Source organism: Symphalangus syndactylus, chromosome 20, assembly GCF_028878055.3.
Source record: "Symphalangus syndactylus isolate Jambi chromosome 20, NHGRI_mSymSyn1-v2.1_pri, whole genome shotgun sequence".
NCBI classification, from domain to species: domain Eukaryota; kingdom Metazoa; phylum Chordata; class Mammalia; order Primates; family Hylobatidae; genus Symphalangus; species Symphalangus syndactylus.
In genome coordinates, this window is record NC_072442.2 from 12,170,708 (window position 1) to 12,195,917 (window position 25,210).

The 25,210-nt window shown below is 36.0% G+C and overlaps 1 protein-coding gene across 6 annotated transcripts in view; it reads left to right on the top strand.

Moving 5' to 3' along the window:
• The window catches only part of STXBP4 (syntaxin binding protein 4), a 227,434-nt gene that overhangs the window by 150,932 nt on the left and 51,292 nt on the right, over positions 1-25,210 (top strand). For all 6 annotated transcript variants that reach the window (XM_055258752.2, XM_063629923.1, XM_063629921.1 and 3 more), the window contains one exon: positions 22,486-22,543. In XM_055258752.2, the coding sequence (XP_055114727.2) occupies positions 22,486-22,543 (58 nt within the window). The remainder of the gene's footprint in view (positions 1-22,485; positions 22,544-25,210) is intronic.

Consider the following 25,210-nt stretch of genomic DNA (forward strand, 5'->3'; position numbering starts at 1 on the left):
TAAGAAAAATATATCAGTATAGAATATGGCTTTCTGTAGATTTAGAGAAAAAGCTTGCATGTTTCTAATCTAATCAATCTTATAGTTCTTTGTATGTTTTCATTTGTTCAGGGTTGACTAAGAGGGTGGTTGCATTTGTGTAACAACTTGCCTTAGCTCATCTTAAGTTTTCTTCTAAAGAGCGTGTAATTATTTACTCCTTCCCAAATAGAAGCACAGATTTTGTTCATGTATTTTCTAAATTTTTAACTATACCCTCTTTTTTATTCTTTGGAGTAAACCTTTGTTTTTTTCTTTAATAAAATGCAGTGATACAATTACTGCAAAATGTTTACTGGCATATTTTAATCTGTAACCCAATCACAGTTTAAAGTAATAATTCCTCAGCAAAACTCTTCCAGTAATGAATCTGAAACTTAAATTTTAAGGCAAGTGCAAAGGAATGCAGATCTGAATAATAGGGACATTTGTTATGATACAGAGATGTCATCCTCCAGCATCTAGGGTTATTTTTCAAATGTACAATTCAGGATTCAAAGCTGAACTAAATTTGACTAATCAGACATGATTTATGTTCTAGGTTTAACCATGGTTGGAAATGACAGAGTAAGACTTTACCTTCCAATTCTTTTCTGAATTGTTGAAGGTGGTCGTAGTTTGGTTTAAGACTTGGTAACCCAGTATAGGTGTAAAGACAAACTCTAGGGAGTGGTGCCTTGACTGCTTCTATTTTAACTGAAATATCTGAGCTACTTATGTCTCAAGAACTGAAAAGCTTAATGAAACATCCACATTTATAAACATATATTTTTAATACTCAAAGGAAATATTGCCACTTCCCAGAGATCTGATAAATGTATTCAAATTATTGCTGTGGAGCATGTTTGCATTTGGGAATGTAATTTAAATGTTTTATCATCGAAATATGTTTTTGGTGTTTGTGTTGAATACCATTAGTGCCTAAGTCACAACACGTAGATATATATTTACCATAATATCACATTCAGAAAACCACAAAGGCAAGCAAATCTTTTAGGATGTACCAGGCATCTCTTCTATTTAGTTGCTGACTTGCCATGTGACACGCCAAGTTTCCCCATTTTAACTCTACTACTGCCCAATGATGCTACAGACACTTAATTCGTATTTAAAACAGTTTAGGGATTTCCAGATTAAATATTTCACAGAAGCACAAATTTTAGTATCTGGCTTTCTGTCTAGTGGTTACCCTTAGTACACACTGAATGTAAACTTCCTTGTATATAACTGTAATATGTTAAGACTGTGAAGAGATCAAAAAGGATAATTATATGACAGTTTTAACTGTCAAATGCAATTGCAAAGCAGGCAATTGTTAAGTTTTGTTTATACATGATTATCTTATTTGAGTGGAAGCCAAAAAAACATTGGGCCTTTGTGCTCTTCTCTTATAGCAGGGCTCTGTTATGTGACCTAGATTTCAAATCTCTGTAGTATTTCCTGTAGAAAAACAATGTATTCCTTCTCTGCACACCTACCACTAATAATAAAATGAGTCAGCTACATAGAGGCCCTATCTTTGTAAAGTTTTTAATGAAACCTTTCATTAATGAAAAACAAGTACATAGTGCTATAATACTGCAGATGAGTTAATAAGATAAGCATAATTAAGAATCTTTCTAGAAGGAAATTTCTCAGGAGGTAAATATTTAAAGATTTACTCAAGTTTTTTTAAAAATAATAATATGCTTTTGTGTGTACATGAATTTCTTATGTGTGTCTGATGTAATCTTGAAATTCTTGGTAGGCAAAAACTGTGACTCTGACATTTTACTAAGCAATTTTTTTAATCTATTGTCTCTTAGAAGAGTCTTTCCTGCTATTACAGTCTACCATATGATCTCATTTTGTAATGGGTATTCAAGCTATGGAAAGAGAACAACTGTCCATTTCTATTACATGTCAAGTGATATGACAGATTTCAGCCTCTCCTCTTCTCTCAGCCAATAGTGTAAAAGATTAGTTGTAAAATTTTTTCTCTGTAGCCCATTCAGATTTTGATGATAACCAAAGGTCTTTGGCAACCATTGTACCATAATGTTACTGTTAGAAAATTGGATCAATTCCAGGTCATTTGACTGAATACACATCACATGATCAAGGCTTCCCAACACCCTGACTTTGACTAAATAGCACAGCTCTCATTTAAAGTTACGTATCTTTAAGAAACATAAGTCTACTCAAATTTGCTGCACTAATCGAAAAAAAAACTAATTTCAGCTGTATCTAAAATAACTTTGAACATCTGCTTTACAAGTGAAAAACTGATCTAGCTATTTCTAAAGGTACAGATGTTTACATTATGTGGGCAAAACAACTGAATGAAGGACAGAATGTTTTTAGCATTTATTTGAATTGTTGCCATAGTCTCAGAGCATTAGTGTAAAACAGTCTCCTTTAGGTTCTTTTCTCTCCCTCAGTTGTATCATCACTTCTACTCCCTTCCTTTCACCAACAGATATTGATTGAATACCTGTGTGTCAGACAGTGTATTGAATGAGGAATAAAACAGACACGATCTTCCTAGAACATATGCTTTTTAGGGAATAACTGGACATTTTTTTAAAAGCTTACTGATGTAATTACAAATAGTGGTAAGTGTTCTAAAGAGCAAAACTAAAACACTACTCATTTATTCAGCAAACATTTTTGAGGACCTATGATATGTCACGCATTTTGCTGGGCCCATAGTATGCAAAGATGGATGAAACAGACACGATCCCTACCTTTATAGAGCTTATGATTTAAGTTGGAAAAGCAAACAATAAACAGGAAAATCAATATATATGTAATTTCAAACTGACAAAGTGCTGTGACTGTAGTGAACATGTTGCTCTGATAGAAATGGAGGGAGGACAAGAAAAGTCTGTCTTCATAGTAAGATTTAAGTTAAGATTTGAAAGATGAGTAGGAGCCAACCATCTAATGAGTTAAGGAGAAAGCATTCCAGACTGAAGCAAAGAGCTGCCTACTCAGAGAAATGAAAGGAGGCCAGAACAGATTTACTTATTATAACGAGGAGGATACCAGACAGGATCAGCTTTTGAGAAATAAATTAAAACTTAACTTTGGAAAAAATTAAGTATAAGTTGTCTGTGAAACATTTAAGTCAAGATGTTATTGGCAAGTTGTCTATACCAGTCTGGAGGCAAAAGAAAGGGCTGGGCTGGAGAAGTAAATTTAAGAATCTTTAGCATATATATGGTTTTTAAAGCTATGAAAGTGGTGAGATCACCTAGGAGGAAAGTACATGTAGGGAAATAAAGAGGATCCAAGACTTAACACTAGGAACCTTTAGAGGTCTATTGAAAGAAGAAACTGGGCTAAAAAGGAGTGTTCAGAACGATAGAAGGAAAATTAGGCAAATGTGGTATTATAGGAACCAAGAAAAATGGCTTTAAATAGATATGCTTTTCAGTAGTTAAGTATCTGTCCTGATAGTAATTTTTTAAAATTTTCTCACTAAATTATAAAAGACTCCATCACCATTAGTATTTTTTAGAACCACTTTCTCCAAAAAGTGGAAGCTGTATTAACTGTATGTATGTATTTTTTTATTATACTTTAAGTTCTAGGGTACATGTGCGCAACGTGCAGGTTCGTTACATATGTATACATGTGCCATGTTGGTGTGCTGCACCCATTAACTCGTCATTTACATTAGGTCTATCTCCTAACAGATCTGTTTTTAACCCACTTGCCAGATTAGCCAACTCATCCATTCCCTCTATAAAGCACATCGATGCCCATGGGCAATGTCGGCTTGTGCCTAAGAAGCCTCTCCCCCGTACTACCATGGACTTAAACTGCTACCCGTTAAAATAGATATCATTTTTATTTTCAGAAAGATTGGTGCCATTTGTGCTTATTATAAATTAGTTATATGAATATGAAAAGAAAAAGTTGTTTCTACAAAAATGAAGTACAATGCTTTAGAGAGATCTGATAATGGCGAGTTAATACTATTGATGGATTGTAAAGGAGTCATCTGTGAAAGATTGGGAGAAAATTATAGAAGTCTAGAATGATTCTGCCCTTGGATTATTTTATAACCATTCTTAATTCTCAAGCCACTTTAAAGAAACCCCACCTGGAAATGATAGCTGATATATTTTTAGTATGATTTCTGAACAATACAAGAACCCTAGAACTAGAAGAACAATACAGAACTGTAATCAGAAGTCAGTCAACAAAGACAAGACTTTGGCCTAATAAAGATTGGCAAATGAATATATATTTATATGTTTTGATTTAAAATAAAATATATAAGTATATAAAATAAAAATATATCCATAAGTATATGACACTTTGACAGTAAATCTTCTACTGTATCTAATACAGATAAACTTTAACTCAGTTTATGTTCTTTACCAAAATATATTAATAAGTTATCATTGAATAAATGAAATCTTACAATATTAATTAATTCCTTTTCTTTCATGCTTCCAATACTTAAATACCTCAAACAAAAAAATGAGTCTTTGGATATTTTGAATTTTCTAACCATATGCATATTGTGTTTGTATAGCTAGCCTTTGTATTTCTTTGCTTTAATTATACAGAAAACGTTTTAAAATGTATTTGATGACACATCACGTAAAATCATTATAATCCCACTTTTATTGTTAACATATAGCCACAGTTAAGGTTACTAAAGTGTACTTCTCAAGTAGAAAATATTATAAGTTAAAGGTGTTCTTCCCTTATTTTCTGAAATCCTCTTTAAACTTAATTTCAAGCGTTTGCCAAGATGCTTAGAGGACATGAGAGAGTGATTTTTAATACTGCTACCTTTTAAATGTCATTCTTTATTGTCTATACATTTAGCTGCAAGCATTTGTTTTTTATCAATAATGTTTTCAAATTAAAATTCCGTATTTAATAGTCAAATTGTCAGTGAGCCATATGGGATGGCAAGTGAGCCCACATCACGTTCACACAGAGGTTGGATAACCAAATACAGTGTTGGTAGTACCTACCTATAAATAATTACATTCCATTCTATTATGCATTGCTTAGGAGGCAGCTTCCTGCCAGAGATATGTACTCTGCTTTGAGACATGATTATTATATCTAGCATCAGAAGTCTCAGGTCATCAGATAGGAAAAATAGGAAGACAAATTTTGGCTCAATTGTGAGCAAGTATCTTGGACAATTAGACCCATTCAAAAACATGAAGCTCCGAGTTTACCATCATTACAAACAGAGCCTGGAGAAATCACAAAATACTTGTAGATGTATTGGGTAAAAATGGAACTTCTGAAATCTTTTCTAAATGGCTGCTGCAGAGCATTGAGTATTTTGTGCAATAAGCAGAGGTTAAGGGAGTACATTGGAGACTGAAATCCAGCCCTTGCTGTGTTCACCCAACTGGATGCTCTGGTACAGGACTGTGTTTCCTAGAAGAAAGAGTGTTTTGTTTTTTTTTTTAAGTAATTTGCACAGAAAGAACATTAGCCCTACAAGTTCCATGCCCTCAGAGTTGCATCAGCTCAAAGGGGGCACTATTTTCTAGCCCTTGCACACAGAAGGAGTGCCATTTTCAACACATTATGGAATTTTTTTCTTCTAGTTTTTGCAACATAAACATAGGCTAGCAGTGGCCCTGTGTTTATACATGCTGGTTTTTCCTCCCATTTCCTTCCTTCTAACACTAAGCAAATGAAATGAATTAAATATTCAATTCAGAAAATAATTTTTCAGAACCTAGTATGACTGAGGAAGATTCAGTACCCTCAAAGAGCTTGCAGTCTGTGGGAAGAGAGGAGTAAAAGAGTTGTGCAAACTATTGTAATGCAAAGTTTAAGATATTAAGTATTTCATGAATGGTACAATGAGCTAATAGCTCAGAGAAATGAGTTGGAACATTTTATGTTTACTTTATATCAGATATGGCTATATTTAAAAATGAATTCAGATTTTACTCCATACAGTTAATTTTATAATTAATAGAAAGCAGTCCATTTAAATTCCATCTAGTTTGAATCTATAAAAATTATAACAAGAAGCACTCAAAAGTTTAGATTGTCAACTTACATATCGAGATATGTGTCTGTGTGTGTTAATGTATGACTTCCAAAGCAGATTAAAATATTAAAATTATAAGGGGATTACTTAAAGTAAAAGAAGAAACTTTTAAGTGCTTTTGAAGCACTCTTTTATAAATACTTAAAGTTTTGAGTTACAAGTATTTTATCCAGTCATTAAAATATATCCTTAAAGAACATTATCTCAAATCAAAGTGTACTTAAAAGTAGAAAACTAAATTTTTTAATTAGAAAATCTTTTAGAGATTTTGCTGATTCCTCCTTTGTTTTATTCACATCTATTGGAGTTTATATTCCTTGTAAATGTATTATCCCTCTCCTTTTTTGTTATCAGTTAAAGCCGACACACAATTTTAAGAAGAAAAGTATGCTCAAATTTTAATCTCAAAACTTGCTTTACCCAGAGAACACCAAGATCTAACCTAGTAGTTAGATAAGTTCTTGCCAAAGTACTTCTCATATCAGGATCCCTAAACATAGCAGCTTTTTTGTGCGTGTGTCCAGTAATTTGTTAAGATAATTCAATGAAAGGGAAAATTTAAGGGAAGAGGTAGCAGAATTGATGCCTGGCTTACTTGGAATGATTGACTGCATCAATCAAACCAAATCAATGTGTTGAAATAAAAGTGGACTATTTATAATTGCAAGCAGGTTTTTATCCTTAATTAATCAGAAATTACTATCACTGGTCAAATGAGAGATAATTCTCATATTTCTTAGCTTCTTGTTATATTGGTTTCTTTACTAAGTGCTGCCAGACGAAGAGAAGAGATAAAAGAGTTGCAATGTAGAAATTAAATATTGTGTTCTAACGTTACAATAATGCACTATACCTGGCTGCAACAGCAAGCAGCAATGAACAACAAAAACAACAAATATAAAAGAATAGGATGGGCCGGGCGCAGTAGCTCATGCCTGTAATGCCAGCACTTTGGGAGGCCGAGGCGGGCAGATCACAAGGTCAGGAGATTGAGACCATCCTGGCTAACACGGTGAAACCCCGTCTCTACTAAAATACAAAAAGTTAGCCGGGTGTGGTGGCCCACGCCTGTAGTCCCAGCTACTCGGGAGGCTAAGGCAGGAGAATCACTTGAACCCAGGAGGCGGAGATTGCAGTGAGCCGAGGTTGCACCACTGCATTCCAGCCTGGCGATGAAGCAAGACTCAGTCTCCAAAAAAAAAAAAAAAAAAAAGAATAAGATAAAAGGAGAAATATGACTTGAAACTCTAATGCATAATACACTTCTAACTGTACTTAACACCTCCCAATTTCTATTAATACCTTTTATTTGATAATCATTGGTTGCTATAAATCTAGGCTATGCTAGATTGTGTCAGCCTAAGATGTGACAAGATGGTCCCAAGCCAGTCACCATGGAAAGATCTTATCAAGGGTGTTTAGGTAAAAGGGGCAGTGAGGCCCCATGATACCATGAGAAGAAATAGGAAAACAGCATTATATGGGGACCTGAGAGAATGAGATGGAGGTCCAAATGATAAGACAGGCTGTGAGGTTGAAAGATGTGGAAATCGAGAAAAGATAAGCAGAGGTTCATGATAGATCAGAAAGCTTAGTCTGCAAATAAAGGATATGTGTTCAGGCCTTACTTTTGCGTGGTACCTGTTTACATGCTGTTTTGGAAGGCATGACCCTTTAAAGGCATTTGCAAAAGACTGTGATATTTATTAATAGTTATATATAAACATTTTAAAAATAAAGTAGGGAATACAATGAGATTAAATTGTTTTAGAAACACTGTTTGCCTTCCAGCCTCACATCGGGTCTGCTTCAAGTGCTACATTTATCCTTCAAATTTATTTTTTACTGCATTGATTGGTAGATTTTATTTTTCTGAGTTCAAGCTCTTTTAGAGAAGAATATGAATTTACCTTTACAGTGTAGTCAGACTGAAGTAATTCTGTCAAGTAAGCTGATTTAACAGTGTGCAAAATTTGGATCCATTTTTATTGCTGTATTTGCTCAGGCTGCCATGACAAAATATCACAGCCTGAGAGGCTTAAACAACAAAAATTTATTTCTCACAATTCTGGAGACTGGAAGTCCAAGATCAAGGTGGTGGCAAGGTAAGCTTCATTCGAGGTCTCTTCTCTTGGCTTGTAGATGACTGCACATGACCCTTCTTTGTACATGCACACAGAGGAGGGGTGGGGTGGCTCTTGTCTCTGTTCTTCTGAGGACACTAACTTTATGGAATCAAGGCCCTACTCTTTATGACCTCATTTAACCTTATTACTTCCTTAAAGGCCACACCTACAAATGCAGCTATATAATAGGGGTGAGAGCTTCACCATAAGAATTTTTAGAGGACAGAAACATTCAGTTTATACCAATACTAAACTGTTAAGCAGGTGGTAATTAATAATTGAAAGTTAATGTACAATTTATTTACGTGTGAAAGAAAGGTCTGAGTGCAGCATTTTACACTCTGCAGAGAAGCTGCTGTTTTCATTCAGCATTATTGCAGAATGGCATAGTGGATGATCACTAAAGTAGAAGTTAGATTACTATCTTTTCCTCTAATTGACTCTATGACAAAGCTCTCCACCCATTTTTGGAGTCAGTATCCAGTTTGTAACATGAGACAATTAGAGGATTTCTAAGATCTCTTTTCACTCAAAAATTCTATGCATCTGAGAGTTCCACTTCCAGTAAGGCTAAGTAAGTTCCTGACAGACTAACCATCCTGCAGAAACTTATTGTAAACCTTGGATAAAATACAAAAAAAAAAAAATTTAAGCTTCTGGAAAGTGAATATGACCAGGCAAATTCTGGAAATCCGTCAAAACTTTGAAGAAGGACCCAACATAGGATAAGTTTCCTGTTCGTTCTACTTTTAGATTGATGGTAGGACCCAGGGCTGGGACTAGGGTAAGGCAACAAGGTACCCTGGGTGCACGTCCCTCTTAAGGAGGCTCAGTCTCAGGTAGTGACCCTGCACTTGCATGAGCCTGAGGGAGGGTGACTCCTTAAATTTTGTATGTAGACAGTGCTTGCCTCACTCTACTCCAAACCCTAGCAGGACACTTAGAGTGTTAAAACTGATAACTTGCAGTCTTTCTGGCCTGTAGAACTAGCATATGAAGTTTGGGACAACTGGAAAGGCAGAGAGGAAATCCCAGAAAGAAGACCACTGGAGACAGAGACCCCCAAATTCTGCATATAAACTCTGTCCAAGCTTCTGGGTCTGACCCCAAACTACGCAAATACAGGGCACATTGCAAACAGCACAGCAAAGGGGAATGGGGAGGGAAACTGAACTGAGGTTTAGCTGCTGCCTAAGAAATAGAACTGACTGCTTGAGTCCAACCAACTAAATGACCTGCCAAAACAAAAAGATTAACATTCTTCAGAGTAGTGTAACAGAATCCAGAGTTTTTACAGTATAATGTTTATAATTTCCAGAAAACAATCCCAAATTACTCAGTGTGAAAATAAAAAACAGGAAAATGTAACTCATTCTCAAGAGAAAAGACAGTCAACGGATGCCAACCTCCAAAAGACCAGATGTTGAAATAAGGACTTTAAAGTGCTTGTTATACCTACAGGCAATGAAGTGAAGGAAAACATGTTCATAATAAATGGAAAGAGAAGATCTCTAAGCAGAGAAATAGAAATGCTTTTGTAAAACTAAATGGAAATGCTAAAAGTATTATACCTTTTAAAAAATCAGAACAGTGGCTGCCTCTTTGGGCACAGAAGTAGAAATAAACAGGAACGGGATATTTCTGGGGTGGTGGTAATATTTTATATCATGATTGGGGTTTGGGTTACACAGGTATAAGCATTTGTGAAAATTCAGTAAATATATACTTAAGATTTGTACATTTCATTGTAAGCAAATTTTACATCAAAAGAATTTCTGGGTAGATCTCCCAGCTGAAGAAATCCCTAAATCAAAGACCTGCTAACAGCTGGACAAGGAGATTCTGGTGCATGACTGTTGTCCCTGAAATCATTCCAAAGTGCTTATTGAGTTTTTCTATATTCCATAGTGATGAGCATTGCAGGTAGAAGGAACAGTATCTGAAAAAGCAGAGAGGAAAAGAAGTCTATAGTATGCTCCAGGGAATAGCTCAGTGGATGACAGTAAGTGGGACTGACACAGCATAAAGATGAAAGGAAGATTGCAGCCATTTTGTAATGGGATTGCTCATACTGCAGCTTTTTTAATGGGATTGCACATACTACTGGTTCAGGATATTTCCCCCACTTTTTAAAAAAATTGAGATATAATTTACATACAGTAAAATGTAAGTGTACAATTCAATGAGTTCTGACAAATGTAGACAGCTGCATTATACTACCACCATCATGCCCTAGAATATTTCCATCACCTCACAACCTTTCCATGTGCTCCTTTGTAATCCATTCCCCAGCATCCCTTGTCTCAGGCAGCCCTTGATTTGCTTTCTATCACTGTAGTTTTACCTTTTCTAAAATGTGGAATAAATAGACTATTAAGTTTCTAGCTTCTTCCACTTAGTGTAGGGCTTTTGAGATTCATCCTTATATGCGTAATGTTGAGTGGTATTCCATTGTATTGTTATGCCACAGTTTATCCAGTCACCAATTGATGGATCTTCCCATTGTTTTCAATTTGGAGCTAGTATGAATAAAACTGTTGTGAACATTCAAGGATGTGACTTTCTGGGGATATATGTTTTCAACGGTCTTTCAAGACCGTTGAAAACATGGATTGACATATGTTAATCCATCCATGGATGAATTTAAATGATTAAATTTTTTCAGCGATAAACTATACAGTCAGAACCGATATTCTTTGCAGAAGAGAAAAAGCAAAATTGGGGTCACTTTTATTTAAGTTTACAGCTCTTTAATGTAATGACTATTGAGTTATCTAACTTCATGAGAGCTATTATTTGAAAAAATAACCCTCTATGAAGGTGTTTTTATTGTTTTTCTTTAAATCTTTTTAAAAACACATTTAAAATTTTCAAACATCCTCTTAAAGGCAAATGTCTTCAGGGATTTTTATGATTTTTTTCCAAATTTTACCTGAAAGTAATGTGAGATTGTTAACAGATTTTCAGATAAACTTTTTTTAATTTAAAAGACAAAGATAGTAACAACAAATGCTACATGATTAGGGATCAATGGTGTTTAGAGTTTCACTATGTATATTCATTTATATTCAAGGTCAGAAACAGCAATGATCTTGACTTCATTTCATCTAGTCTGTGACAGCATTTCTAAAATTGTATGTCTATTGATCCTCCTTACCCTGTTGTCAAAATCCACAAATAACAGTTGTACAAATATTTATAAGTTCCCCTGGTGAGTTCAAAGACCTCATAACAACAGTAAAATTTCAAATATGTGCAAGATTCACTAAATCATCAGTCTTCATGGGAGGCAAATTTCTACAGTCAGTGAACAGATAGTTCTTGAGTGCCCACTATGTGTGAGATACTGTCCTGAATCTGGGTACCATTATACCAGGTCTCTGACAGTAGACATTCAACAAATGAAAGTCAAAAACGTGTTGAAGTTTCTGGCAGATCCAGAGTCTGGACAGGTAAGGAGAGAGAGGCACTGCTGAGAGTGTTCAGGAAGTTACCACGCTGGGTGAATGTGAGGGAGATTTTAATCCATTGTACCAGAGATTGCTTGTATGAGATTCCAAATCAGATTGAGAGGTGGGATCTGGAGATTTGAGTCTACCACCTCCAAACCCAATTTACCTGCTCAACTTTACTGTGCCTAACTTTAGCCTCCTATAATCCCTTTTATGTATTCTCTCTCTTCCTTCTTTTTAAAATATAGTCTATCACTGGACAGAACTATAAGATTTCATAGCCCTTTTGTTTGTTTGTTTGTTTGTTTTGAGGAGTCTCGCTCTGTCACCCAGGCTGGAGTGCAATGGCACGATCTCGGCTCACTGCACCGTCCACCACTCGCTATCAAGCGATTCTCCCACCTCAGCCTCCCGAGTAGCTGGGATTACAGGCACCTGCCATCATGCCCGGCTACTTTTGGTATTTTTGTAGAGACAGGGTTGCACCATGTTGGCCAGGCTGGCCTTGAACTCCTGACCTCAGGTGATTCGCCCGCCTTGACCTCCCAAAGTACTGGGATTACAGGTGTGAGCCACCGCGTCCAGCCTGTAAGGATTCTTTTTTTTTTTTTTATGCCCAGAAGTGAGATTACTGGATCATATAGTAATTCTAGTTTTAGTTTTTGAGGAACCTACGTACTATTTTCCAAAATGGGTGTACTAATTTACATTCCCACCAACAGTGTACAAGATTTCTTTTTTCTGTGCATCCTCACCAATGCTTATCTTTCATCTTTTTGATAATAGCCATTCTAACAGGTGTGAAGTGATATCTCATTGTGATTTCATTTTGCATTTCCCTGATGATTATTCATGGTGAATCACTTTTATACATCTGTTGGCCATTTGTATGTCGTCTTTTTAGAATTCTGGTATGCTGGTATGGGGTACTCTTAGAAACATGGTATGGTAGTATTAAGTGAATGACATCCCATAGGGATATTTATGAAATCACCTTGAGACACACTAATTTCTCTGTCAGTTTTGAATCTAGCATTTTGACCTAATTAGCAAGCTGCTGTTCCTATTTTCTTAGATCAAGTATGTCTACCTATTGCTCTCAGGCAACCTGTTACAAACAAATGGTAGTGTCCATTTTGAACTATCAGACATGCTGCAATTACTCTTAACCAGTGTAAATCAAGGTTGCTGGATAGCAACTTTACCACCTCTAATCACTAAATCAGTTTTCCTGAATAGAACAGAAAAGAGAAGGTGCATTTTTTTCCAATAGTTCCATTAATTAATGTTCAACAGCCACTGGCCCCTTAATATTTTTATTATTGTAATAACAGCAGTGGTCCCCCCACCCACCCCCACCTTAAGACAGGGATCTGATCTGGCTCTGTCACCCAGGCTGGAGTGCTGTGGCGCCATCTAGGCTCACTACAACCTCTGTCTCCCAGGCTCAAGCGATCCTCCCACCTCAGCCACCTAAGTGTCTGGGACTATAAGTGCATGCCACTATGCTTGGCTAATTTTTTGCATTTTTTTTTCCTGAACTCAAGTGATCTACCTGTCTCAGCTTCCCAAAGTGCTGAGATTACAAATGTGAGCCACTGCACCTGGCCAACAGCAGTTCTTTAAAAACATCATGTTATCTTTGTATACCACAGTAAATTAGAGCTCCTCCCCTCTTCATCTCTATAACCCATAAGGAAAAGAAGAATATCAACTCTTGGGGAAAATAATTCAAATATTTCAGCATATTCTTTTACAGCCTCACTTTCAATTATCTTCTTATTATTATTTAAGACAGAGTCTCGCTGTGTCCTCTAGGATGGAGTGTAGTGGTGTGACCTCGGCTCACTGCAACCTCTGCCTCTGGGGTTCAAGCAATTCTCCTGCCTCAGCCTCCTGAGTAGCTGGGATTACAGGTGTGTGCCACCATGCCTTGCTAATTTTTGTATTTTTAGTAGAGATGGGGTTTCACCATGTTGGTCAGGCTAGTCTCAAACTCCTGACCTCATGATCCACCCTCCTCAGCCTCCCAAAATGCTGGGATTACAGGCATGAGCCACTGTGCCCGGCCCAATTATCTTATTAAACACCCTTTCAACATCTTTTTCTAAAGAACTTTCCTCCCAAATTTTACATCCTATTAAATAGTAGGTATTTATATAAATATAGATATTGGGTAAACATTGATTCCTTAATTCAGCAACTAAGAACATATCATGTGCCACAAGAATACTGGCAGTGAAGCAATGAATGAACAGTACCTCCTCTCATGGAATTTGCATCCTAGTAAGGAAAGAGAGAGAAAAGAAACCAGGTTGAGGGGGATAATGAGTGTCAGAGGTTGGAGAATAAGGGAGCTGGCTCTTTTATGAGTGACTAGGGAAGGGATCACTGATCGAATGACATCTGAGCAGACCCTGAAAGGAAATGACAGAGTGAGCTATGCATTCAAAGGGAACAGCTCTCTAGGCAGAAGGGCTGGCAAGTGCAAAGGCCCTGCAGCAGGAACATACTTGCTATGTTCAAGGAAAAGTATGAGACCAATGCAGCTGCAGAACATTGAACATAAAGAATTAAGAAATGAAGTCAGAGAAGTTGGAGATGAGGGAGGCAGGTCATGTAGAAGGAACATAATCTGACTTTGTTTTTTTAATGATGCTGCCTACTAGTTTGAGAGTAGACTGTGGCAGGGATACCAGTTAGAGTGCTATCAGAATAATCTAGGTAAGGGATGGACCAATTTAATAAAGCTAAAAGTTGTGGGAAGTGGTCAAATTCTATAACTAATTTGAAGACAAAGCCGCCAAGATATGCTGGTTAATTACATATGGGGTGTAAAAGAATGAAAAGGGTCAAGGATGTGTCTTAGGCCTGAGCAACTGGAAGAATAGAAATTGATGGGGAGAGCTGAGAGGCGAGGTTTGGGTGAAGAGTCGGAGATCAGTAATGGGCACCTTCAGTTTAAAAGTGATACAATGATAGAGGAAGAGAGGGCATGCACCTGAATTTGCCAGTTTGGAAATCAGGAGAGAGGTCCAGACTGGGGATAGAGAATTCTGGGTCACATTATGAATAGTATTTAAATAGAAACTGGATGAGATCACCTAACAAATGAGTGTAAGCAGGAAAAGAACAGAAAGGAAGGACAGAGAGGAGTTGAACCAAGCCTTGGAGCAGTCCAACTTTTAGAGACTGGTGAGATGAGAAGAAAGTAGCAAATGAGCAGAGAAGAAACAGCCAGTGACAGAGGAGAACGTAGAGAAAGCTGTGTCTTTGCAGTCAAATAAACTGTTCCAAGGAGGTAGTGACAACAGCATCACATACACTCATAAGTGAAGGAAGCTGAGGACTGAAAATTGACCTTTGGACATACAGTGACAAGAGCTGTATTAGTGGCATAGGGCAAATGGTAGCCTCACTAGAGTTGATTTAAAAGAGAATGAATGAAAAGAGGGGAATTGAATGTAGACAAATCCACTTTTGTAAGGTTTTTGTAAGGTTTAGTTATAAAGTAGAGCAGAGAAATGGAGTAGTAGCTGCAAGGAAATGTGAGGGCAAGACAAAGTTTTGCCGTTAATTTTTGTTAAGATAGAAGATAATTACAGCTCATTTTTATGCCCATGGTAATGACCCAATACAGGGAGGGAACACAGATGTTAGGGAAGAAAGCGGACAATTGTTGGATTGAAGTTTTGAGTAAGTAAGATGGGAGGATTGCATCAGGTATGACCACAGAGAAAAGCGGAGTATGTGAATTGTTGGTGGATGTTGTGGTGGGAATCTAGTTCTCTTCCTGCTGCTTCTATGTTCTTAGTGAGGTAAAAAGCAAGGTCATCAGCTACAAGAGGATAGGGTGAATGTACTGAAAGGCTTTTTTTTTAAATGAAGTACACAGTTATTTTATATGAAATGTATTATGAGATAACCAGTGAAAACTATCTCAACATAACAAATTTAAAGTGCTTAGCTTAGCACTTGATGTACAGTAGATGTCAAAAAAATGCTTTACTGTAAAACAAAATTGGGATCAAATTTTCATTTGATTTGTGACATGAAAATCCATTATTTCATCCAAAACAATTATATATAACTTCAGAATTTCTGGGGAAATTGATGTTTGGGGTGGGGAGCCTTTTAAAAGTAAGAAGTTGGGTGGAGGAGATTCAGATGTGTTATTCATCATTACTCTCTACATCGATTAAATTTATTAGATGACTAATCACAACCAAAGATTGTTGGCAGGAGAGAGTATGAGAAGATCATTTCATCCTATTATTCAGCTCTGTCTTTAGGCTGATCTCACACTCTAGTGAGGAAAGCTTCAGCAAGTTTTATGCTGAGTTTCATTAGTGCACAGAATAAAGTCCATTGTATATTACTGCTTTTAAGCAAAACAAATCAAAGTGCCTTAGCCCAGATAATTCCCCCAGCATTATATAATATAAATGCCCAGAAACAACTGCTGGGGAAATCCCACATTCTCATCTTCAGTCTGGGTCATGGGATCAGAGTTGACAATGTAAGAGAAAACATTTAAACTGGCCCCTTAAATGTCTGTACATCAGAGTTCGAGGAAGTGACTCCACGATTTAACTGAGAGTGAGAGAACTCCAACTGTAAAAAAAATACTGAATTTTGCATCTATTGGGAAGATAAATGCAGAAAATGAATGTTGGCATTTCCCCTTCTCTTTTACTGGTAACTGGTGTAGTATATGTTGGCAAAAAAAAAAAGTGACTGACACATAAAGTAAACTGAACCACCAAATAACGTCTTGAAATTTTTTACAATGTTGTTCCTTTAATATATTATAGCTTTTCAATTGCTGGATAAGTGAATTCTAACTAGAAATAGCTCATATCTAATTACGTTAACATTTTAACTTTTGAATTTGGGATGCACAAAATATGTAAAATTATATATGTATATATGTCATTTGCTTTTTTTTTTTTTCTCAAACAACAATGATGTATATAACCAGGTGGTAAAACAATCAAGTCACAGATCCAAAATCATGTTTGTTAACACATAGCATTTTTACAAGGCCAATATTAAGGAATGTTTAAATCACAATTCAGAAAATATATACATTTTTTCAATTATTTTCTTAGAAATTATTTTAATAGTTGAAATACTGCATTATTTGGTTATTTATAGGTGGCAACCATCTCTCACTATAATAGATCCCTTTTTCATAGGAAAATTAGCTAGTAGTTCTTTTTAAATTGGCACTGCAGTTCAGACCTACAAATTAACTTGTACAATTGTAACATGTAATGTCTCTAAAATAGACTGCTTTGTGTTGAAGCCTAGAAATGATTTCAGTTCCTTTTAAAAGAGCATTGCTCTGGATAATAATGCACAAATTGAGACGTTGGGAATCTAGTTTACTTTTTGTGTTCTTTAAAGAGTTAGGCAAAAGTATTATTTGATTGTTTTAATCTTGACTATTGGCAGTGCAAACAGGAGTTAGGGAAAAGAAGCAACACCACAGTGCTTAAAAGCATAGGCTCTGGCATCCAAATGCTTACATTCAAATCATGACTGCACTATCAGCAGTGTGACAATGGACAAGTTATTTAAACCTCTGTATCCCTCAGTTTCCTGTCTGCAGATGAGGTTAATAGCAGTATCTATCTCAAATTGTTGTGATGGTACAATGAATTAATAATATTTATAAACTACCTAGAAGAATGTCAGAAATAGCAGAAAGCACATGTAAACATCTGATAAACATAGTTTATTGTTAGGGCAACAATTCTTTACACCTTTGGAAGCTGCTATCAGTTTCATGTAATCATCTATTGGATAAAACAGCATTGCTGTCCTTTGATTTTTGGAACTTTGTGTGTAACGGGACCAGGGAGCTAAGAGATGGATAGCCACAGTAGTATGTTTGAGCTGGCTTCTACTGGCTTGCAAGAATTTTGGGAGCCAATTGTCAAACATAGTCATTATTAATAATTAAAATATTTAAACTGAAAATTATATTAAAAGAAATGGTAATAAATATTTTAAAACCTAACCACTTCCTAATTATTTTCCTGCATTTTACAATTGTCTTTGTTCTTGAGGTTATTTAGATCTATTGTATCTAAGAATTGTATATCATGGTGTATTACTATGCATTTCTTCCCATCTCCGTATTCAGTGACATCGCATTGGTAGCTCGAAATAGGCATAGTATAGTATTTACACTATGAAACTGAGCAAATGTTGCAAATCAAGGCTTGCCCCCACCCCCAATAGCTGGTTGTTAAAATATTTACCATCACACTACTGGATCAGGGTCAGAGTGTCCCACTAGTTTCTGTTATTCTTTTGCTGAATGTTATCATGAGTAAAACAGAGACTGTATTGAGGAAAGGATTGTAAAAAAAAATGTGCTTATGCCTTAACGGAGGTTTCCCCTATAAACACTTTCCTATGTTAAGCATCCAAAATACTCTAAAATCACCAGAACCATAAGCAATGAAGAAAGGGCTGTTAATTTCATTACTATTAATAACAATGGTCTCCTTTTGTATATCATTGTGTAGTTGTATGTTATCTAATAAGAGTATCATGCTAACCCCCTAAGCTAGAATGGTAGCTGTAGTCATCACTACTACATAAATGACAAATCTATATAGAAAGTTCAGATTCCATAAGATTATTACTTTCCCATGGTTATTCAACTTGCATTTGAAGAACATTACATATGGATTCAGATTTTCTGACTGCAAATCAAGTGAAAATTCCATTTATGTGATGAATGTTATATTCTTTAGCAAAGCCTTATTAATTGTGAGTTAGAGATATCTCCCCCCACACCTCCACGCTCCCTCCCTCCCTCCCTCCCTCTCTCCTTCTGCTCTGCTCAGCATGTTGGATGCTAAAAGTTAAACCTATCTGAGTTTGTAACAATTTTGTAACACTAACAAATGTTTTTCAAATACATCTGGCTCTGTTATTATAGTATATTTAATCAGCTCCCATTGATGGTTATTTAGATTATTTCCAATTTTTTGTTTTTACAATGAACAGTCTTGTCAATAAAACATATCTATAGGATACGTTTCCACAAGAAAAATTGCTGGATTAAGCTATATGGAGATCGTTCAACAGAGTGATGAAGAATCTGGTCTCTTTCCCCTGCTAGCTGTGTGACCTTGGGAAAGTTATTGAAATTTCCTGTGCCTCAGTTCTCTATTGCTAAAATAGGGATAATAGCTGTACTTCTCATAGATTCTTTGTTAGGATTAAGTGTATTGGTACATGTATGGTGCTTACAACAGTGTCTAGAATCAAACCACTCAATAAATGTCAACTCATTATTATTAGCATTGAAAATTTTAGATAGGTATTTACAAGTTTCTCCTCATAAATATGTTGTACTTAATCTTCCATCAATATGAGAATGACTGTCTCTTCACACCATCAATGCTGTGTCTAATTAAACTACTTTTTAATGTTTGCTAATCTGATAGATGAACATGGTATCTCATAATAGCTTTTTATTTCTCTAATTAAGCATGAAGTTAAACATTTTCACGTGTTCATTTGTGTTTCATGCCCTAAATGTTTCACATTTTGCCTATTTTGTTGTTTGTTATTGATCTGATTATCGATTTGTAGGAATTCTTTCTGCATTAGGGAGTTCAGCCTTTTTCTGTACTATGACTTATCTTCATTATATTCCATATTTTTTTCATAGAACTTATTCCTATTTTTAATAATGTCTTTATGTCAATTTCAAGCTTCATATGATCAAGGGTCATGTCTATTTATCATTGTATATTGAACATCTAGCAAAATGCTGAACACATAATAAAGGATCAATAAATATTTAATGAATGATACATGGGCCAGATATGACAAAGAAAATATTTGATACATAAATAGACTGGGAAATTAGAAAGGAAACTATTTTGTCTGGAAACGCAATGACTTTGGTTTCGGATATGTTGAGTTTTAGGTAACAGCCACTATTCTAAGTTGAATGTGTTTAAGACTCTTACTTTGGCAAGATACTCATGAAGATTTTGGAGTCATCACTATGAAGTTATTGATTCAAAACAGATGATCACTGATGGAAATAATGTTATGGGAGGGTTCAAGACAATACTTCTAATCAAAAGCAATTTCAGGTTGTTATAGTTGTCATAACATTTTTAAAACAAATATGAAAAGAAAAAATAGAAGCATTGTATATTTCCAAGTATAAAGATATGGTAAATGTAGGAAAATTTTAAAACAATAATGATTATTGAAAAGTATTTAGATGATGTTAGTTATATCCAAATCACTTATTATGAAGAAATGAAACTTTGCTAATGGAAAACTGAGTTCATCAATAAGCTGGTAGAAATCAGAAGTCCTATTTTTGTATAAGGTAGGCTATTTGTGTTTTTAGTTTATAATTGGACAGTGATTGTTTTCTATTACTGAACTATCACTGAGAGATTAATTAATATCATTTTAGTCTCTAAGTCTGTCTTTTATATAATAGATTATATAAAATCTGCATGAACTATAAGAAACTATTCAGTCTCCTAAAAAGAAACACTTATTTTCTCAGAGAACATCTTCTAAAATAAGTTATATACATTATTTAATATCCAGGGATATCTTTATGGCTGCAGTCATTGAATAACCATTGTGACTTAAATGCCTATGAATTAGTATCTTTATAAGTCTGTTATAAAGTTATAATTCTTTTTTAATAATTGTAAGGAAATAATCAAGGCAGAAATTCTGTTCTGATGGCACAGGGGATGTGGTAATCCAATGTTAGTGTCAATTTTCACATGATCCTGTAGATTAACAGATACTGCCTTGAAAGTGTCCACTTTATTTTTCTTAGAACGTATCTGTAACTTAAGAAATTAGAAGGACAGAGACAATTGTACTGATCAGACAAATTATTTAGCAGACAAAAATTGTAGTCACATTAGAATAACTTCCTACTTAACTTTTAGCTGCCTTTGTCTTATTGATTGGAAATCCTGGTATTTCTGAACATTTTTGTCATGAAAGCAGGGTTCTTAGGTACAGTCATCAGTTTCTTCCCTCCAGGTGAGGGGCTTGTCAGTGATGAATGAAGTGATCTATAAAAGAAGATGCAGAAATTGTGAAGACAGAAAATAAATCTACTTGAACTGGTGCAGCAGAGTGGTTTATCATGGCGCATCTGGCTGAGCATGTGCTTACAGTGAACACTAGAGGAGACATATAGTGACAGTCACTTAGAGGCTTTTAGGAAGCCAGTCATTTGCTTAAGCCAAGCTCTAGGAAGTGCTTATTTTCTACTTATAAGAGGAACATTTGTTCATTAAGAGAGAATAGAAACTTCAAGGTGGCCTGTGTTAATATACAAAGGAAATAGGTAGAGAATTTTTGCTCAAGGTGTGTACGACTTGTGGTGAAAGACTGGAAATAAACACAATGTAAAGTGTATTTCTTGTTTTTCATAATTACAAAAACATCATCCTTAAGTTGCTTCTCAAAGACTATTCGCAAGAAGCAAATGGCGATAGAGTAAGGTTTTATTTCATTCATATAGTTACTGTTAGGCCAAGCTCGGTGGCTCACAACAATAATTCTAGCACTTTGGGAGGCCAAAGTGGGAGGATCACTTGAGGCCAGGAGTTTGAGTCAGCTTGAGCAACATAGTGAGATCTGGTCTCTACAAAAAAATTAAAAAAAAATTAGTCGGGAATGGTGGCACGTACCTATAGTTCCAGCTACTTGGGAGGCTGAGGAGGGAGAATCACTTGAGCCCAGGAGTTCAGAGTTGCAGTGAGCTATAATTGCGCTACTGCACTCTTGCCTGGGCAACAGAGAGAAACCCTGCCTCTAAAAGCAAACAAACAAAAATAGTTACCATTCCTGCACTTTTGCTCTGCCCCTTGCTGAGACTTGGGGAAAGGAAGTCAATGATTTGTTGTTAAAGCTCTGTTACTTTCCAAAGAGGTAGGCTACCTGAGTCGTGATAAGCCAGTGTCAAAGAACTCATCCAAAAATTGGATTAAAATCCTTAGCAGTACTTGGATGGAACAGAGGGGTGGAAACCACTGTGTTCTAGAAACGTACCACCCCAAATCAGAATGTAGGATAATGTGGCTGCCTCAACTTGGGGCTGTTCTCTTGGTATGATGAGGGCCAAAATGTACTCATTTACAGAAATATGGCCAAATATTGCTTGCTTACGTCAATCCACATCTCTTTATAGCTAACTATTCTCAATCCCATTACAGAAATGGAAGCTAAGTTTAGCAAATTGTTTGGCCGTTTATGTTTAGTGCACAAAATTCTTAATTAACAAAGTAAAATGCCACAATCCATTGTAAATCACTTTGCTAAACTTTCAAACTTAATAAGGAATTTTGTCTTATCCAAAAGCTACTTTCAAACCCCTGCTGATCTGGCACTCATGTCTGATTCCCTGTGGAGCTGAGTGAAAGAATGTAAAGGGAGCCAATTAAAGGCACTTAGAGCCAGAATAGACAAGCAGAGGCCATCTTGTCCATCCTTCTGCCTTCAGGCAAAAACCATCCACTGCAACACAAATTTTTGCTTGAATCCTGCTGACAAAAATGCTCACCACATGTAAATGACAAGTCATAATCCAGTTATTGCAACTAAAGCAGATTGTTAACTGCTCAAGACTTATTTATTGTGTTCTAAAGATGCTGAGTATGAAAGCTCATCTGAATTGTCTTAATTCCCCCTTTCTAGAAAATTATTTTGTACAAGAAATGTGCTCAACTAATTGTAAAGATGAGGGAGGTTTGTGTCCAGGAAATAAAGTTATCTTTATCATCTTATTAAATGTATTTTTGGTTTCCTTTCACTCTAGGTTTACCTTATGGGTGGGAGGAAGCTTACACAGCAGATGGAATCAAGTACTTCATCAAGTAAGTACAAGCATCTCAACCAAGTAAGCAATTTTCTTCACATCTGGAGAGAACCTGGAAGTTGCAGAATAATCAGCAAAACTAAGAAACCTTCTTGGAGGTTACAAAAATTAGTAACAAGAAATGAAGCCTCACCATTTTCATTTCATGTGATTTAAATGCTAATATCAGATACCATTTGGGGGAAAAAAACCTGGTAATAATTTCTAGGGAAACATCAAAAAATTGGAACAGGATCATCATTTGAACTTAGGCTGGCTGCCTAAATTCACTTGCTGGCTAATAGTATTAATGTTTATGAAAAGTTAGTACCTAACAAAAAAATCCATTTTGTATATCTTTAAAAGTTCTTAACAATAATACTAATATCAACATTTTTTAATGCTTTAAAATGCACACAGTTCATTCTGCAACTATTTTTTGAGCATTTGCTGTTTGCCAGGCAGTGTTCCACACCCTGGAGATATAGTGGTGAAATATATAGACTGGTTTCTTGATAGCATAGAATTTACATAATAGAGAGGAAAAACAGACAGTAAATAAATAACTTGAGATAAATAGGATGGTATATGAACAAACCTTTACCTCAGTGGAGTCTCAGAACAACCTCTTGAGGTATGTGTACCTTGTCATTTTTTCTGTTTTATAGAAAATAAGAGTCTTGAGTAGTTACCAAAAAATCTATCACTACTTAATTACCAAGTCAGAACTAGAGTCAAAGTCTTCTGACCACAAGATGCTACCACTGCACTAGACTGTCACTGATAAAGACCCATCCTTGAAAGCCTGAACAGGAATACATTTCCTAGATGCTGAACTGGTTAGTTTTGCCCTGGACAGAGCACTATGATATACTTCTACCGTTTCCTGAAAATTCCTTTTATGTCAGAACTGACATTTTGAGAGCACAAAGGGGAATCCCAACAGACTCCTAAGATCCCAGGGGACTCCTTTGTGTATCCTTTTAGCAAAGTATACTTGGTATGCATTTTGGGAGGAAAAGGGAGACATGTCCTTTCTATCCCCTTTCAAATGTGCAAATATTTTACAAAGCAATATCCAGATTTTGGATTCTCATGCCCCACAACTTTACACAGTTCCTACATCTCACTTAACCTCAGCTTTCACATCATATACTGAGGGGAATACTACCTACTTTATAAAGTTGTTTAATGTTAAGCATCTAGCATAAAACTTGGAACACAGTAGATGCCCAATAAACAGCCGTTTCTCCAATTTACAATATGGAGAAACCATCGTGGAGGGGAAAAAATACCCGAACAATCGTATGACCATTAAAAACATTGAGAATTCAAAAGCTTTGTATTTGAAAAAATTTAAGGAAAAACTAGAGTTAAACCTGGCAAAGTGTTTTCATGCTGAATTTTTTTCTTGCAATCTCTAGCATGAAGTGATTAATCAGGCAAAGGTGTTGTTTATAACATTTGAAAGAAAACGAATTTTTGGCCTAGAGGACCCAGGAAGTCCATGTGCAGATTACATTTAGTGCCACACTCTTTACTTCCAGAATCAGACCTCTTCTGGAAGGGGCTCTCTAGTATGCAGGATTAATCATGTTTAGTTTCTGGAAGATTTGAATCACTGTACTGTAGGAATGGCAGGAAAATGAAAAAATACATTCAAATCTGTGTTGCATTTCTTTCTTTCTCTCTTTTTGATATTAACTTTATAAAGGAAAAGATGAGATCATGAGCATTTACTGAGCACTAGCTTGTGCTTAATAGCCAGGAATATGCTAGGTGTATTTCTCTATGAATTATATCATTTAACGCTCTTCACAATGTGGAAAGTAGGTGTTGCTGGGCTCTTATTGGAATGGCATTATGATGGTGGTGAGCTGCATCTTGCCCTTAGCCATGCCTTTCTCCTGGAAGGTTCCCCAAATAAATGCATGATTAAAAGAAAGAAAATTAGCATTCATTATTAACTGGGGTTCTGCATTCAGGGGCCTTTGAAAAATGTCAGTAAATGAGTCTGGATCCTGTGGAGAACTCCTTTACCTAAACCTAGCTGTCTGTCAGTATATCCTAACCCCGAGGTGAATGTCAGAATCTAACTAGTGCCTTAAGAGAAAAGAATACTAGGGGCACAGTTACCCAAAACAGAGAAGAAAGCAGGAACAAGAGATGGTCAGCCAGAGAATTGGTTTGTCTCCTTACCTGTTACCCAGCTAGCTTAAGCCACTGTTCTTTGCAGCCTGGAACAATAGCCTTGGGCTGGACTCCCACTATAAGGGAGAATAGAGTCCCAGAAGAGGAGACAAAAGGGAGTCAATAAGCCCTTTGGCTGCCCTGGGAACCAACTCAGTGTCTGTGGAAAGAACAGAGAGATGCTACATTTATCCTAACCCCATTGCTTTGCTCAGAAAATATACCCCCAAAGGGTGTGTTTTGGAAGTCCATCAATTTTTTTTTCCTTGACCTTAGTCTTGACACATAAGGAAAACAGAAAAAGAGATGATAAAATAAATGTATTCCCCAAAGGACCATAGTAGGTCTCATTGTCTTACCATTTCATTAGGAGAAACTCTTAAAAGAGGCTGTAGTCGTCAAGGTCACACAGCAATAAAATTGCAGAGCCAAGATTCAGATCCAGGGTTGGCTGGCCCCAAAGCGACCCACACACACACACACACACACACACACA